The 17731-nt window shown below is 44.0% G+C and overlaps 2 protein-coding genes across 2 annotated transcripts in view; one reads left to right on the top strand and one right to left on the bottom strand.

Annotated features, from left to right (window-relative positions):
• pvalb6 (parvalbumin 6) overlaps positions 1 to 5153 on the top strand; it is a 37525-nt gene extending 32372 nt beyond the window's left edge. Inside the window, exons 2-5 of the mRNA XM_037476799.2 lie at positions 3069 to 3134; positions 3381 to 3513; positions 3594 to 3703; positions 4470 to 5153. Coding sequence (XP_037332696.1) covers positions 3074 to 3134; positions 3381 to 3513; positions 3594 to 3703; positions 4470 to 4495 — 330 coding nt within the window. The 5' untranslated portion in view covers positions 3069 to 3073 and the 3' untranslated portion in view covers positions 4496 to 5153. The remainder of the gene's footprint in view (positions 1 to 3068; positions 3135 to 3380; positions 3514 to 3593; positions 3704 to 4469) is intronic.
• An 800-nt stretch (positions 5154 to 5953) lies between these two features.
• baiap2l2a (BAR/IMD domain containing adaptor protein 2 like 2a) lies at positions 5954 to 17504 on the bottom strand. Its single transcript, XM_037476798.2, has 14 exons — positions 17331 to 17504; positions 16638 to 16713; positions 15319 to 15405; positions 13224 to 13285; positions 13074 to 13145; positions 12798 to 12878; positions 12539 to 12670; positions 11599 to 11691; positions 10764 to 10833; positions 10079 to 10262; positions 9838 to 9903; positions 8652 to 8832; positions 7439 to 7479; positions 5954 to 7052 (listed from the first exon to the last, which is right to left on the bottom strand). The coding sequence occupies exons 1-14, from the start codon at positions 17382 to 17384 to the stop codon at positions 6971 to 6973; spliced, it is 1281 nt and encodes a 426-aa protein (XP_037332695.1). The 5' UTR covers positions 17385 to 17504; the 3' UTR covers positions 5954 to 6970.
• Positions 17505 to 17731: the final 227 nt, after the last annotated feature.

Below are 17731 nucleotides of genomic sequence, written 5' to 3'. Positions count from 1 at the left end.
ATGCGTGGTGAGGACAGGATGAAGAAGGAGATGTCTTCCGAGTGGTTGCCCGATAACTGCATCTTCACTGGCTCCGTTCTCATGGTTACCCGTGCTAGTAGTCTGCCGTCGAGGGTGGTCGCTTCCATGGCCTCCGGAAGTTGTTCCTTGGAGAGCCCCAGCTGTTCCACCAGACTAGCATCGATGAAGCTGTCATCTGCGCCAGAGTCAACGAGTGCATTGATCTCCACAGACTGGTCTCTCTTGGTGAGGGTGACAGGAAAAAGGGGTCTGGCACGAGGGGAGGGGGTCTGAGTGGTTTGGCTCGCTACAAGGCCTCCCAAACTTAGCGAGCCCGGGAGTTTCCCTGGCGCTGAGGACAGGAAGCGATGTAATGGCCCGCGCGTCCGCAGTAGAGGCAGCTCCTGGTATCTCGCCGCCGCTGGCGCTCTTCAGTGGACAACCCATGTCTGCCCACCTGCATTGGTTCAGGGTCAGGCAGTCTCACCTCCCTTGTCTCACTAAGTGTCGGGCGATTGGGGTGCTCTGTGCCTTGAAAGAAATTGGGTGACCGTGGATGGTTTGGCAATCCCAACCGTCTCTCCCTTCTTCTCTCCCGACATCTATTATCCACCCGGATGGACAAGGCCACCAGGTCGTCGAGATTCTGTGGCTCAGGATAGGAAATTAACTCGTCCTTCAGTGGCTCTGTCAACCCCTGGTAGAACACTGCCTGTAGGGACTCGTTGTTCCACCCACTCTCTACAGCCAATGTTCGGAATTCAATCACATATTCTGCCACGCTGCGGTTTCCCTGACGCACAGCGAACAGGCGCTTTGCTGCATCCTTACCCCGGGTGGGGTGATCGAACAGCCTCCTCAGCTCTGCCGTGAATTCCGGGTAGGCGGTGGTACAGGGGTCTCGTTGCTCCCAAATAGCCGAAGCCCACTCCAGCGCCTTTCCCCGGAGCAGCCCAATAACAAAGGCTATCTTAGCCTTGTCCGAGTGGTAGGTTTGAGGTTGGAGGTCAAAAACCAGACCGCATTGTAACAAGAAGGATCTGCAACCTCCCAGATCTCCCTCATACCTCTCCGGTGTGGGCACCTTGGGCTCTCGGACCGATGGGGAAACTTCTCCAGCCTCGACCAGGGCTGGGGGTGATGCAGTTGGCGGAGACGCAGCGGGAGCATTTAGCTGGACCTGAATGGCAGACAAGCTGGCAGATAAGGCTTGTACTGACGACATGATCTCCTGTAGCGCGGTGCTGTGTTGCCCTAACAAATTTCCTTGTAGGGACACCGCATGGCTCACAGAGTCTAGATCCGCTGGGTTCATGATGGCCGGATTGTTCTGTCACGTTCCTCTGATGGAACCCAAACGCAGACCAGACCAGATGGGTTTGAGGTGAAAACAAAGAGTCTTTATTGACACAGTGCAGGAGTAGACCAACGTGTAGAATGGCGAGTCCAGGTGAGGTGGTGGGGTGGAGGCGTCCCCGTGGCCAGGTGCGGTTGACGGCTTTCCCAGGTGCAGAACTAGAAAACAGGACAAAAGACAAGTTAGTGTTCCTCAAGGGGATTCTCGGGATCTCAGTAAGTAGCGGTGGTAGCGAATGCAGGCACACGTACTACTTCGTCTAACAATCCGGCAGGGACTGGATGTCGGTCTCAGCTTAACTAGGGTAGCTAATCTTGATCAGGTGTGTTGGCTTGATTGGCCGCAGGCCTGGAACTCTCCGCCTCTCCACGTTGCTTGGCAACCATGAAAAACAACATGGAAACATGCTCAGGGAGCTGGGGTCGTGACAAGTACAGCTTACGTCACGCTGATTTCATGCCTTAGATGCAGAAGCCCATTGAGCCTGGCAGCTGGATTAAGAAGCATGTTATTTAAACAAAGGTGTCACTTTTTACACACTTAGTTTGAGGGAAAAGTTTTTTGCTTAACCACTTATGTGTGTTTGTGTGTGTGCTCAGTTAGGTGCACGCAGGGATTAGTGGAAGGTCGAGTAAAGCGTCAATCATCTGAGTTGAAATAATGTGTGTCCCCAGCATATGAAGCTTAGCTGTCTATGGGGGGCGTGCCATAAGATGATTGGGGGCGGAGGCACAGTTTGGTAAACCAATCGTGGCAGGGCTGTCAACGTAAAGCTGCACTCATCTCCGTTGCTGTCAGTTGTCATTTCAGCAAGCACCAGACGCAACCCGCCCCCCCCCCCCCTCACTGACACCTCCAATCGCCAGGGGAATCCGGCAACTTATTCTCCACCACCACCACCACCAGTGTCTGGACTCCCAAAGGGGGGCACATGCCTCATCTGATTTGGGCATCCCGGCCCCTGGTCTATCGGACGGCTGGATGTGGTCCAAGCCCCAACCAACTTTGCACGTTTAATACTTTGGCTAGTGTTAATAAATCATTGTTAAAAGTCTCTCCTGATTGAAATCCCCATTCACGCTTTGCCCGACCACAATGAGCAACGTGCAATCAGACCACGGCATGTCGCTCACGCCGTCTCAGCACCATCGCTTCGCGTTTGTCTGCCTTGGCGCTCGGCGTCGATCTGCCACTGTGTTCGTAGTGGCAGCCCGAGGAGAGTCAAAGTCAGGGCAAGGTGACGACTTCATGAGCGCGCCACTGAGTGCCGGGCTCAGCTTTCCCCGCGTGAGGTACGAGAAGGTCCTTCCTCTGGATCCCGGCGCCCTGCTTTCATCTGTGACAGCTCAGTGATGTCAGACAAGATTAAAAGCAGGACAGCAACAAAGACGCCACGTGGGGTTGTTCTGGTTGCTTTGTATCTTCATTCTTGACACGTCCCCCTCGCACCGGGACCGAGAGCTCCTCCCCCTTCTGCTCCGGTAGCTTGGCCTTTCTCCAACTCGGCCACGTCTCCTTCACCTCTCCCCGTTTGTCACTCCTCTTTGAGGGTCACTGATTCCGTCTGTCACCCACCACCCCCTTCTCACATGTCCTGGTTTCCTGCTCCATTTCGAGAGTGTCACCGGTGTAATAGGAGAGTTGTCGCGCTGTAGCGACCTTGTTTTTAACCTCTGTCCTTCTCCGTTGCCCTCTTTGTCTTTTTGAACAGCTGAGATGGCAATGAGCAGCATCCTCAACGCTGATGACATCAAGAAAGCTCTGGATGCCTTTTCAGGTAAAAGTTCTTTCCACATCTGGCAAATGGCAGCTGTTTTTTTATTTTTTAGCCCCAATCCATTTCCCCATTGCAAATTTTTCTTTTAACAATGTTGTTGTTATGAGAGAGATACGGGACTCTTTGCCAATTATGTCAATTACTAAAATAACACTTTGTATTTAAAAGTTGATTGATAAAAAAGGGTAAGAAATGTTTGTCAAGTATCAACAATTTCCATCATTTTGTGTGTGTGCGTTTGTGCAGTGGCTGGTTCCTTTGACCACAAGAAGTTTTTCGAGATAATGGGTCTGAGGGCAAAGTCTTTCGACGAAGTGAAGAAGGTCTTCCTGGTGCTGGATGCCGACAACAGCGGCTTCATAGAGGAAGAGGAGCTCAAGTGAGACACACACACACACACACACGACATGTATCCGACACATGTTCTCGTATCCATTGTGCTTTTCTGGCCCTGGTTAGATTCGTCCTGAAGGGTTTCTCCAAAGATGGCCGGGACCTGACGGACAAGGAAACCAAAGAATTTTTAAGAGCAGCCGACAAGGATGGTGACGGCAAGATTGGAGTTGATGGTAAAACATTGTTATATCATTGGGAGGGTCGCACAAACAGACACAGAATAAAATGTCTGTCGAGAATACACACACACACACACACACACACACGATGGCATGATTCCACCCATTAGGGGGCTGTCCATAAATGACTGGGTGTGAAAGGGGTCAAACATTAGGAGTGGAATTAGCAGCAGCCAAAATGGTGGTAAACATAAAAAGTGGTGCATCCTCTTCATTTCTCCACGTTTTAACCAATCAGCGCTCATCACCAACATCACCGAATCTGCTAATGGGACCCAGGCAGCAGCACGTAATGTTTTCCCTTAACCCATTAGGTGAACAGGTCTCACAGGCATCCAATTAAAGGTCTCACTCTTCATGATAGGTTTACCTGCATCCCAGATGAGAATAAAGACCAGTGCATTTTACACGTCATCTATATAATAGCCTACTAAAATCTACTAGGAAAAAAATTCCACATGACAAAACAAGTACGATCCACAGTGCGGAACAAAATAAATTCAGATGTGTGTGTGTTCAGCCAAAAGTAAATAATGAATAACCGCCCTTGTTTTGACCCCACTTCCCGCCTTTTCATTTTTGAACTGTCACCGAACTACAAATTCTCCACTATCTGTATTACCATTAGCACTTTAGAAAGCGTCAGTAACTTTTAGACGTATTTCAATGTGCAAACCTTTTTCACTGTGAGATGTTTATTAATATAAAAACCAATGATTTCTGACAACTAGTCAGTGTTTCTTTTCTTCCTCTCTTGCAGAGTTTGCTGCCCTGGTGAAGGAATAACCAGTCAACCAATGTGACTGACTAGCACCCCAAGATAACCTCCAGGCCACTGCTACATCCCCCCCCCCATCTCTCCTGCACCGCCCCCCCTGACTCCCAGCCCACCAGACTAAGCCGACCCCTGCTAGCCCTCTAACCTGTTTCTCTCCCTCTCCCCCACGGTTGTGTTCGCTAGAAATGCAATGCTGCACTATAGGAAGTAAGCGGTGGTGATCCCCGCTCCTCTTTAGATGTCCCTGCAGCTTTATTCATCCTATTTATTTGACGCTTTTTGTACAAACTGATCTTGTTTGTGTTCATGTAGAAGCAGGAATAAAACCTCACGTTTTAAAGAATAAAGTAGATAGATATTGATAAAGTGAATAGAGATTGATAAAGTAAGACCTTAATGTCATTTCTGAATTTAGTTTCTTTCTTTTATTAGCCAACACTTCATCGCACCCCCTCTTTCTTTCTTTCTTTCATATTTTTGTGTCTTTCTTCTTCTCTATGTTCCCTTCCTGCAGTTTCTTCCCTCTCTCCCTCCCAAACCACCACAACCATCCATTTATCTATCTGCACATCCCTTTCTCCTCTGGTAATGAGCTGTTGTAAAACATACCAAAAGAAGAAAGAGGTCAAGCTGTGAAAGAATAAAATTAAGTGAGAAAGAAAAAAAGAAACCCTTGAGAACACTGCCTCCTCTGTTAATTCCCTCCGTTGACGTGACACGCTCATCTGATCCAACCCTCTCAATCCCGCTCTCCTTCCCTCTCGATTTCTCTGTCACTCGTTGTCAATTAGAGCAAGCAAAGCGCATCTTGGCAGCAACCTACCATTGTATGAAGGGCTGTACTTAAGAAGGTCAGAATTACCCTCCGGCTTCATTTGTTTTGTACTCATTAGCATCGGCTGTGTTGTGCAAGCCGTGACAAAGGAGAAAAAAGGGAAGCGCACAGAGAAGTCTGCACAGTCACAGCTCACTTCGGAGCATCTCGCTGCACGCTACGTTGCATTATGAATGCCACTTTGCTGAAAGAGGAAAAGGAGGCAGAGGCCACATTATTCCACAATCTTTATTGAGAAGTGCTGTGCTAGTTTAGCCAAGACGTGCTGTCGAGCCATTAGCAGAATTGGATTCACGCTGGGGTTCAATTTGGGTTAAGTATCCCCGGCGGAGCACCCGAACGCTGGAATCCTCTTTAGTAGGCCGTCTTACTGCCTGAGCAAATAAACACAGACCCGCAGCTAAGAGGATATCACTTAAAACACTGTTTGGCTCAGAAACGCACTACATTGCCGAGGTAAATGGTAAAAGTTAGTTGGATATTTGGTTTTCAATATAGGATGTTGTAGGAAAAAAAATGAAAATAATATATATATATTTTGATATTAAGTCTTCATGGGCTTCAACTGATGATGTCATGTCATTATTTTTGATTTGTTAACAACTTATTTTTAAGCCTTATGTTTGATGGATCAATGTCATCATTACGAAATCCGTAAAAAAAAAATTACACCTGAGAAAGCTGAATAAAATAAAGTAATTACATGATGCCACGAAGACGGTATGACATCATGATTATGGCTCAGTATTGTTTTCCTTAAAAAATAATAAGAAGGAAAGAGTAGGGTTAAAACGGGGCTGGACTTTTTGGAAACTTTCTATGGGAAGTTAAGACCTTTTTTTGCAAAAGCATATAATACGGAACTAAAATGTAGCTGAGACCATGCAAGCCCATCTCAGCTGCACCGTGGATGCAGCCAGTTGGGAACATTATCTGCCAAAAATTTTTTAATTGCTATTAGGAATGTTTGCATGCATGTCTGCTTATGGCCAAACAAAATGTTCTTCTGTCCCACATGGCGAGGTAAATACAGTTAGATTACCCCCAAAATTTCCAGTTTATTCCAGGTAATTCTATATTCCTGTTAACTCCCATGGAAAGCTTCGAACTATAAATATTCCCGGAATTTCCCTACCCTAAGTAAAAGTAAATCCCCAAAGTAAATAAGTAAAGCAAATACAAAGTGTTGGATTTTTGTCTCCAGGCGGACCACAGAAAAATGGAGACCGAAGTGAATAATATAAGTAATTCTCATATATTTTATCATCAGAATAATGGTAATGATAATGATAATTTAAAACTATGTAAGTACCTGATTTACCTTACATGAACCCATTCGTTACATAGTGGTTTACTTTCATACAAATGTTAAAACAAGAGTCAATTCTGAAAAAGTCAACAAGAAAACCAGTGTTGCCTATAAAAACAAATGCCTGTGTAGTTTACCAAGATCTAAAAATATACATCTACAGTCCTACTGCGAACCCAAAAATGATCAAATATTCATGCACTTCCTCTGTCTTCTTTCTCCAGCTTTGTGTGTCTCTTAGCGAACCGAGTGCTGTTTTAGAAGAAAAAAAAACAGACAAGAACGAGTTGTCGTGCTCAACGCTGTAAAGCACACAACATGTTTTTCGGGGGGAAGATGTCATCGGCGATATAGACGCGGGGACGATCTGTCATTGGTGGACGTCGGCTTCAGCTTGACTGTGGCAAACGGGTTGGTGCCCCTTCAAAATAAAACGGAGAGAGGTAAATAGGTGTTGGAGGAGGAGAAGAAGAAGAGAAACTCATCTTTGAGCCTCTCAGTGAAGGAGAAGTTAGATCATTTCACGATGTTCAGGCCTCATTCAGCCAACTGATCAGCTGAAGTGGCCGGGAAGGTCATGGTTCCCACATGGCCGGGAGTGAAATGCTCCCAGCACGATACTGCCCTTCTGACACTAATGAAAGCAAAGCAACCCTGTGCCATTTTGATCACTGCCCTCATCTTTTGTTCTCATTTAATGATCTACTTCAAAAATATCATTACTCTCCATAAAAGAGAACATGAGTTCCATTTACACATATTACCACCAGATAGAGAGAGAGAGAGAGTGAGGTGTGTTAATCTTACCTGGGGAACAGCTGCGGCTGGGATCCATGTGGTTCTGATCTCTGCAGAAACACATATGAGAAAGGAACAGGTGAGTGAAGGCCAAACCATTAGATAGGTGGACGCACTAATGGAGGCTCAGCGACCGCTCCGCTCTGCTTTCAGCCGGTTCACCAAAAAGCTGCTCATTGATGTGTGGTGCAAGTCAGCTTTTACACAGACACACACACACACACACACACACACACCTCGGAGCGTGTCCAGATGACACAAACTGCTGAATTATATATTACATTTGTTATTGTCAATTAGAGATTGACAAAAGGAAAACCAAAGACACAGTGCAGACACTTCACAGTTAAATGTAATCATTTTGCTTTGACCAACAACCAAATTATTTTCATCATCCTGAGTGTTTGCGGAAAAAAAACATCCCTTAAATATACCAGCTTTTAAATACTGATTTGTTTTAATATTAGTCGGTTTCATAAAACAAAGTATCACATTTGAGGAGGGCTAGTTATTACATACACAGAGCTCTCTGCAGTTCTCTCCACATGAGGCCTGAATAAAAAACACACTCCAAAGTATTATCACACTGCAGCAATCTCAAGGTCATGTCGCACACCGACTTGGTTCTGTGTCTAAGCATGCCAAAACAAGAAGGCAAACACACACATGCACACATTCTCTTCGCCCATACACTGTCAGCAGCTGGAGCTTCCTCCCTGCATCCACCAGAAAGACGGCTGGGGAGCCATGGAGAAAAGCACCTTGCCACAGAGGCCCTGCTGGACAGACACCGTCAAAGATGTGCAAACTACGGCTTATCAGAGTACATTATGTCATCGCTGGATGCACAACGTAGCACTCAGTTATCAGACACCTCTGACCGGATTATGAATGAAATTAACTTCTTTCAAACCATTCTTTAGTTCTCTATAGGCTGATAAGAATCCAATAATAATGACCACTTTTGGTTTTCCTGTTGGTAAAAATCCAAAATTCTTGACATTGGTTGATGATAAAATGAGAAGATCTTCAGCACTTCATCATAACAAGCAAAAAGTCAGTGTTATTAATGGCTAACTAGAAGGTGTATTAACCAATGATAAAGACATCATTCATATTTTATAGAATGTTTCTCTCTAAAAAGTAGTCCCCAAAAGGCTTTAAGATGCTATTATTTTATTAAAAAGGCAAAAAGAGAGAGACGTGATTGATATTCATTTACCTTTGTTTCTGAATTAGCCTCGGCCTTTTTTTCGGGTGTCGGTGTGATGGGTTGCTTCTCATACTGTTTGTATGAGGATAAAGGGGGTGGGGCCGGAGGGGGCGGAGCTCCGCTGTGGCTGCTGCTTCTTGGTTGGTCTGGCACGTCTCCCATGATGCTGCTGCTTTTGAGAGAGGAACTTCTGAAATTACAAAAACCCAATTAGTTATCTGATAGTGCCACTGATTTCAATCATTACTCTTAAAAATTATCTCCTTTGTGGATTGAACAACATATGTGTTAAACCATGTCTTCCCTTTAGAAGTGTCTAATTCATGAGCTCCGTGCATGTGTAGTAACATGAAAAGCTTTTAGCTTTGGCATGTGTCCGGTAGCATTGCCGTTTAGACTTCTCATTAGTTTAGCTCACAGCAATGGGTCACCCAAGTATCTTAAATAGTTAGTTATTAATCCAGGCCTAATCTTCTTTCTGACCCTTTTAAATGTTTTGGGTCCATAAAACAGCCTGGGGGAGCTGCAATGTAGGTCCTGTATCAGGTTTTAGAGGGGAAACATCATGCAAAAGCTTTTGGTTTAAAGTCTCTCCATCAATTCTTAATGTCTGCAAATAAAACATTAATTACTTTGTTGAGGTAAGACACACAAATATGACGCTGAACCGTGTGGGACCCAAATGAGCAGTTTTGTTCAAAACACTCCAGTTCACAACACAGATGATTTTCAAGTTAAAACACTTTGAAAGAGTAACAATGGAGCATCTGCATTCTCACATGAGAGAGGTAGTGAGATATGTCAATTAATTCCTTTAACAGTGTCAGGTTCGCAGCTGAAGCAGGATGCAGGGAGGACTCAAGCGCAGAGTTTTCACTCCAAGTGCTCTTTATTTTTAACCAAACCAAAACGTGCTCCAACAACGAGGGACATTTAGACAATGACGCGACAGGGGACAACAGGCACACAGGGCTTAAATACACAAGGGAGGTGCAGGTGATTGGACACAGGTGGAGACAATCACGCAATCACAAGACAAGGCAGGAAGTGAAGTTAACCCAGGACCACAAGAGACATGAAACTTCAAACTAAAACAGGAAGCGAAGCCAAACCGTGACAAACAGCTTGCAATTTACGCAACATTGCAGTTATGTGACAGTCCTACTTGTGGAATGCATTTATTTGGATGTTTTACCGAAAGCTGAATGTCTCTGGAGGGTCATCCAATGCGTCCACATAGGTGGCTGGAAACCATCCATCACTGAAAACAAAAGGGACAGAAAGTAAACGGCTACGGCGCTTCGTAGAAATTGACTCATTATAATAGACCTACAGTCCAAATTGTAATGTGTCCAGCATTTATGAATGTTTTCTTTTTCTTTTTATATTTTTACATGTCATTTTTCTTGTCAACACACACACACACACACACTCACCGCGAGCTTCCGTGAACGTGTCCGTACAGCCAGCCGTTTCTGGGCTGCTGGACCAGCACGGTGATCATCTCTCCCCTGGTGAAGGGCAGCAAGGTGGGGTTTGAGCCACTGGGCTGGTGGGACACCCGGGCCCTCGAGGGTCTGCTTCCTGTTGGCCGGGAAATGCTTCCCTGGGGAGACGGAGCTGGATGGGGTGACGAACGAAACACGTCATTGCACTGAGGGTAGTTTGATAAACCAGTGGAAATGCATCTCTGGTAAGATGGTTCATGAAAAAACTATAACAAGCCTGCTGCTGTTATGCACGTTTCATGAGGGCCAAATTTATGACGAGTGCTATTTAGTATTCTAGCGATTATGCTCAGTCTGTTTTGATACATCGTTACTTTATCTAATTTTTAATCGAAATAGGCAAGCTGAGTAATTAGAGAGACTTCATGCACACGAAACGTACACATGGGGAGATATGAAAGTGTGTGATATGCAGAATAGAGAGAGAGAGAGGGAGAGGTAGAGAGAGAGATAAAAAGCTTGAAGAAAGATAAAGCGGCTTGGGGAGAGATATTAAAATGAGCATTAGAGGAGGCTTAACGGGCAGAAAAAAACCTAACATGCAAATGTGGCCCTAAAGTAAAACAGGAATCAGCTGTTTTGAGCCCTTGAACAGCTCAAATCAAGCCCTCACCCCTTGAAGGGACGTTGCCAAGTGACAGCTCCTCTCCTCTCCTCCTCATCTCCTCCTCCTTCATCCCTCTCTGTGCAGCAATCACATGCACACAAACAGACAACTTATCAGTAATCTATTCTAATGCTAATACGCCCTGTAAACCCAAGGGGATACAACGGTCACAATGGCACATTCATATGTGAACATACAGAAACAAGGAAAAGCAGCTGCGAGGATGTGAGGGGATTTTGTATACTACAATGAGCAGTGTATGTATGCGTCACTGTAGAAGAACAACTCAAATGTGTGTCTTTGTTATGAGCAAAATATAAACCCTACGTCAAAACAAACACAAAAACGATCCACGTTGAGAATGTGCTTGATGTTGCAGCAGGATGTGTGATCTGTGGGCTTCATCGGTACCTTCCAATGAGGAACAGACTGACATGTGGATGACTCGAGGAGGAGTGTGTTTCTTTTGGAGGTTCAGATGTTGAACAATGACGATGTGTGGACAGTAGAATATGTTTAGCCTCATCACGATCTGTAACTGTTTAATCAGAAAGCTTACCTCTAAAAGGAAACTGATTTAAATGAAAATCTGGCTCCAACCACTAGAGGGCACACTAGCAACGAGAATATTATTACAATCGTTGACTGGCTTCCCTACAACTGCATTGTGCACTGTCTTTGTTGCACAAACTGAGACATTTTAATGCTTATTTTAATTACACAAATCCTCCTTCAGTCCATTTTCCTGAAACAGGAGTATATCTCACACCAGCGCCTCGTGGTCTTGGAGTTTTGAAAGTCCTGAAATGCTCCGACGCCGCTTGAATTGAACTGAACTCACAGAAACTCCGGCAGGTCGTCTGGCCTCGTGTCCTCTGGTAGCTTGGACCTCCTTGGCCCAGGCATCGGCTGTCTGCTGGAGGGCTCCTCCTGTCTGCCACGCCGCACGCACGCACACACACAAACGCACACAGACACACACAGACACACACAGACGTGTAGAACAGGTTCAGTGCTGCGCGACAGGACGAGAGCCGTCAATATGATTTGCACATGATAAACAGCAGTCTGCAGTTAAATGCTGAATCAAAGAAGTTGTCGAGTTGTTGATGTGTGAATTATCGAATTCAGACAAGAATGTGAAAAAATGTTATCCTTTCAATTAACATTTAATATCTTATCCTTCATTTTAAATCAAAATTGCTGGCTGGTTGTATATAGAACTTTCTGTTGATTCTTTTATCTTATAGTTTTATAATTTTGTGTGTGTTCGCTTTGACCCAAGGCCTTATTTTTGGATTGTTAATAAGCAAGTAACGCGGACGACTACACGTGGAAACAAACAGGAACTCACAGTCCTGAACCACCGTACATTCTCAAAGGGCCTTGTGAGTCATTAATTTTGCCGACTGGCGCCGGCTTTATGCCCTGAAGCTGTATAAAATATTTAATTCGGTCAATAGAGAGGTGTCATAAAACATGATGTTTGAACCCATTATAAAGACACGTTATAAAGTGCCGTTAGTCTGGCATTGGTCCTTCTGTAGAAACTGAAGGTGCATCTGCTGTTCTGACCTTTGTTATTAAGAAGAGGAATTTCCCCCACAGGGAGCCATAAAGTCTTGTAATCATTACACATGATTGAGAATTCCCCTTCCCCTCATTGTTCCTCTAAAAATCCTACATCGAGTTGTAAGACAAACCTGCCCCATTTGGTCGATAAGCCAAAAGAAAGCATAAAACATTGAGATTACAAATGCTATTAGAAGACGGTTTCATACCTTGTTCATGAGTTTGGCGATGCATTGTATCAGGCCGCAGTGTTTCTCCGACAGGAAGCGGTAGCGCCTCTCCTCCTCCTGCTGGGCCTCGCTGTTGCTCTCCCTGAGGAACTGCATATAATCGCTACAATCCTGCGGATTCACATGATTGACGACTCACATAAATATATATATATACAGTACATATAAACTGTACAAGGGCACCTCATAAAGCTGATTATTTTGGCTCCTGGGTGTAGAAATAGAGGTGGAGAGAAACCTTTTTTTCTCCTCTCCTCAGCTGTCTTTCCAGAGCTGCTGCCTGGTTGTTGACTTCCATCTCGTATTGCTTCCTGCTGCCCTGTGTGCGAGAGCATCCACATCACGTCTGATGTGTAACAATCAGCAATCCAGTGGAGATTAAAATGAAGGTTTTCTCATTAATTCAGATGGCGTTTTCCATTTTAACGACTATCGCTTCCCATGATACTCCGCAGTTTAATGAAAAGAATGATAAGATAGCAGCTCGTCAATCTGTGGGATTGATCTCAATTACCGATATGTAATCTTTGTCCATTTTAATGTTAGTGTCCATCTCCCGAAGGACCTCCGTACTGAACCAGCGGAACTGGAAAGAGACAAAGTCACATTGAACACGAGGAACCGGAGCTCGTAGAAGACAGACACGTGTGTCCGTGTGACTTACCATTCCATCCACCTCCAGCGTGAGCCGCCGTTGGGTCTCAGAGATCTGAATCAGGACGTCTCCTTCAACACAATCACATCGGGCCACATTATTATCATTACATGAGAAATAACAAGGAAACAATCAAATGACATTGTGACGATTACATCCACTATTTTGTATAAGTAGAGTAAATATGTATATATATATATATATATTAGGGCCGGGACTTTAGCACGTTAATTTAATTTAGATTAATTAATTACAATGTGAATTAAGATTAATTAATTACACAAAAAATAACACATTAAACATTTTTTACGCATTTTTACACTTATTTTTTGCACCGCGGAACGTTTCTCACTGGATGAGTTTCGGGGGGACCGATTATACTGGAGCACCAACTAGCGTTCATGACTTCAGACAACAACAAACCACAGTGAACATGAACGAAGAAGCTGACGAGACCGTGTCGGTTGGCCCCGTGAATGGGAAATCTTATTATAATAAACACACGGATGGAAGCGTCGATAAGAGCGTGGTTGTGTCCAAGCTATGCAACAAGGAATTCACATCGAGCCTCAAGTATCACCTCAACGCAAAACATTTAGCAGCTAGAGTGGACGTTAGCCCGACTCCGAGTACAAGGACCCACACCCAACCCACACTGCACCAGATGACTGGTTTAAGGACCAGGGTAACTAAGTCCACGTCTGAAAAAATAACCAATGTTCTGAATGTACTTGAAAGTATTGGTCTACTTAAAAAATCATAGTTTACAGAAGGTCTACTTACCTATAGGCTACCTGAATTTCTGAAAGTACTATATTTCTAAATATGCTATTGCTACACTGGAATTGGTTGAATAAAAATCCATGTGAAAAAAATGACTCCTCACTGTTCTCAGGTCAAATATTTGTATGTATAATATATGCGAATAATTTCGATTAATTAATTACAAAGCCTCTAATTAATTGGATTAATATTTTTAATCGAGTCCCGGCCCTAATATATATATGTACTCATTAACAAACTGGTCATAACACAATAAGGCAAAGCAGAGGTTGCACAGGATCATATTCAGGCGGACTCTTAAATCAGACATTTTAGTACATTTTGATTACATCTGTGCCGTTTGACATGTTCTCAGTTAAATGAACTAATGTTCTTTTGGGTAGAATGTACCACCTGATGTATTGCATGTGTGGTTTGCCAGATGAATCCTTCCCTGGAACAATAATGTATCACTATTGAAACTTGTTGATAATATTGATGTTCAAGGAATCTCACTGTTTCCTGGTGGGATCGCTATCGTTGAATTAGCTGTCAAACATTGTTTTGACAGTGACCCAGTTGCCTCTGATAAAAAAACTGCTGCCTTTAACCTTTATTGAAGCTGAGCTCAGCTACAGAGCGAGGGGTCAAGCTCCCGATCAGTTCCTGATGTCATTGTCAGGTTTCCAAAGCCATTACATTGTATTTCAGAGCGTTTGACTCCTTCAGTTTGAGTTGTCACGGCCACTGAAATGCACCCTGGGAGTCATCTCCTCACCGAGGGAACAAAACAGTGAGAGTGGACTAATGATGCAGTTTGGACAGGCTCTTCAACTGCAGCCACCAAACCTGTCAGAGTGAGCGGGTCACGGCCTGCTGCCTGTCGTCCTCAATTATTCATGTTCCCAGCTGCCATGGGATACTCTGACAACATTTCTTGGCTTAAACTCGCAGAAAAACCTACTTAAACCAACGTGTGTTTGAACCCTACTGTTGTTGTAAGATAAGTGGACATCTAATTTGTTATTTCTGCCGCACTCTTGACTTGACTCAAGCCCAATACAGGCTTCAGGTCAGGTACACGTGTCTAAGTGCTCAAAGAACATGCCAAAGACACTAATTTAACTTGTTTTGAACACACTTACATTTCAAAGAGTATGCTAATTGCGCGCGCACTCTTGCTACATGCACTATGTCCTAGTTAATGTGTAATGAGTAATAAAGCAAACGCCGGAAGGTAAACTTTGGTCTTCGTGACCATAAACACATCAAAGACAAGACACTGACATCCTGGAGCAAGGCGTGTTTCCGCTGGGTCATCGTAGTGTGTCCATGTACCTACCCAGGGAGCGTGATGACGCCGTGTGCAGGGCACTTTCTCCGATGTTAGAAAGTGCACTAAAGTAGGCCTCACTTGTTACAGCAAGCGCTGAAACAACAAGGAACAACGAGTCAGTCGAAATGCAAACGTATTTGGTGCAGATCATTTCGCTGTTACGCTGGCATGGAAATGAAGCAAAATGAATTTATATTCACTTAAAACAGCAAGACGAATTCCCAGAGAAATCTCACGATTCTTAACTAGCAATAACCATGAAGTCTCATTGACCAGCTATTGATACCTTTTTGTTTCTACAGTAAACGACATCTCAGGTCTAGTGGAGTTTACTGTATCAATAATATTGATTTAAACACAATTTTTAACAAACGTTAGTTTGAAAGGTTTGTTTGATTCAGTCAGCCAGAAAACTGTAAATCCCTTTTCTCCAATTTCTGCTATCTGCCTCTGAGGGGCACCGAGAGTTAAAAGGGGTCAAATTGCAGTTTGGCCCCAATTAAATCTCCATCCTGGTGTTACCTCAGTAACTTGAATATGTAATTAGATCCCCATGCAGTCTGTTTTGTTTTTTTATTTGATAAAGAAAGAGCGAGAATAACTTGTTTTTTAGTCATTTCAACAGTGAAAGAGGCAGTGCTTCATTAACAATGGATATAGTGAGAGTCTGCTTGTACCTAAAGGAAAAATACACATTGATATTTTAAAACTGATTGAAAAGCTGCATCAGTAGAATTTATTCTTTCCACTTGTTCTTGCTCTTTGATCTCATTAACATGTCATGAGGACATCGCTCCACCTCGAACACAGTGAGTGAAGTAATAGCCTCTCTGCAGGTGGAAAACAGACGACTAAACACATTTTTATAGTCTTTTGTAGGAGCAATAAATCCGTTGTTCAAGATGTAGCATTAATGCTCTCACACATATTAAACAAACACCTATAATGGAATACAAACGTTTCTTCCTGGCCTCTTCCTTACACAACTGAACTAACACTCAAATAAAGAGCCTAGAAATACACTCAAGACTACTCTCAGTGTGCTAAATCCTGCTTTCGTAGTTGTGTAGTGGTGGAAGTGTAGTCAACAGCCTCTGCAGGCCTTGGTTACAGGCAATAAAGCACCAGGATATCCCCAAAGCAAATGGACTTCAGAATTAGGTCTAGTGAGATAAATGTCTGCAGGTCCCATTTTCCATGAAAAGCCATTAGAGTGTGTTTGGTTTATGGCGCTCGTAAAGCTGTATGTGTGGACGTCACACGCGAGTTATCGACAAATGAGAGTCTCTTCAGCTCTTCACATTGTGTGTCTGTTTTTATCTTACCCTGAAAAGCACGGATGTAGCTGTCACCCAGTGAGACCAGTTTCTGCAGGCTTGGGTTGAACTCATCCATCAAGCTCTGTTTGGGAAAGACACACACACACGTATACACACATCACAATTTCTGTTGAGCTTTTGAAAGTTGCAGGGACTTTAAGAACTGCCTAAAGGAGAATCAATCAAATCCATCTTTAATCTAATATGCATTTATGAGCACAGACTCTTTCTCCCAAACGGCGGAGCACAGAAACCCTCAGACTCCTGCAGAGGAAATACTCCGAAATAGCTTTGTGCGTTCACATGGTGTTCGAAATCTCATTCCAAAAAAACACAAAAGGTGTAACTGTGATTCTCTCCTCAGTAACCAGGATGTGTTTATATATTTACAATTGTCATTTAGCTGACCCTTTTATTCATGCATTCAACCAAGAGGGTACGGACCCAGAACAACAAGAAGCAATACAATTGTATTTTAAGAATGTCACAAAATGCTGTAAGCAAGTGCTTTTGTAAGTGCTTACAAAGTGCTACCTAGTCCAGGTGCATTCGGTATAAGTGTGCTTTAAGTTTCTATATATTCCAGAAACTCCACGCCAAAACTCGACCAAACCTCCCAGAAGCTTGTCACTTGAACAGGAATAACGAAACAAGGCCGGCCGCTCTACTTTGAGCTCCAACAAAGAATGGGTTGCTTACCGAGTAAATCCTCATGGTGGATCGATGCAGCTTATCAATGTTCATCCCCGACATGTTTGTATGAGGGACAATGCAACCGTGGTCTTAAACCATCCACAGATGCTCCAAAGCCTCTTTGAGAAAGCAGCTGATAGCGTTGAACTGGACGTGGAGCTGGGGCGAGCAGGCGGTGTGTTAATGTGTTTGTAACGGACACCACTGTGGCCCGAGAAAGACCCGGGTAAATAATTAAACATGGCTCCACCATAAAACACACTGGCACATGCTGTAAAAACCCTCACAAGCCTGTGTGTGTGTGTGTGTGTGTGTACTTGCCACCTTGTACGTTTTATATAAGACTACCGGAGATTTGTTTTCATGAACTCATTACACATATACAGTGTACTTAGAAATGAGTCGTC

The sequence above is a fragment of the Pungitius pungitius genome, chromosome 12 (genome assembly GCF_949316345.1).
Source record: "Pungitius pungitius chromosome 12, fPunPun2.1, whole genome shotgun sequence".
Lineage (NCBI taxonomy): Eukaryota > Metazoa > Chordata > Actinopteri > Perciformes > Gasterosteidae > Pungitius > Pungitius pungitius.
Note: the sequence above shows the minus strand (reverse complement) of the source record. Positions and strands in the feature narration are given on the sequence as shown.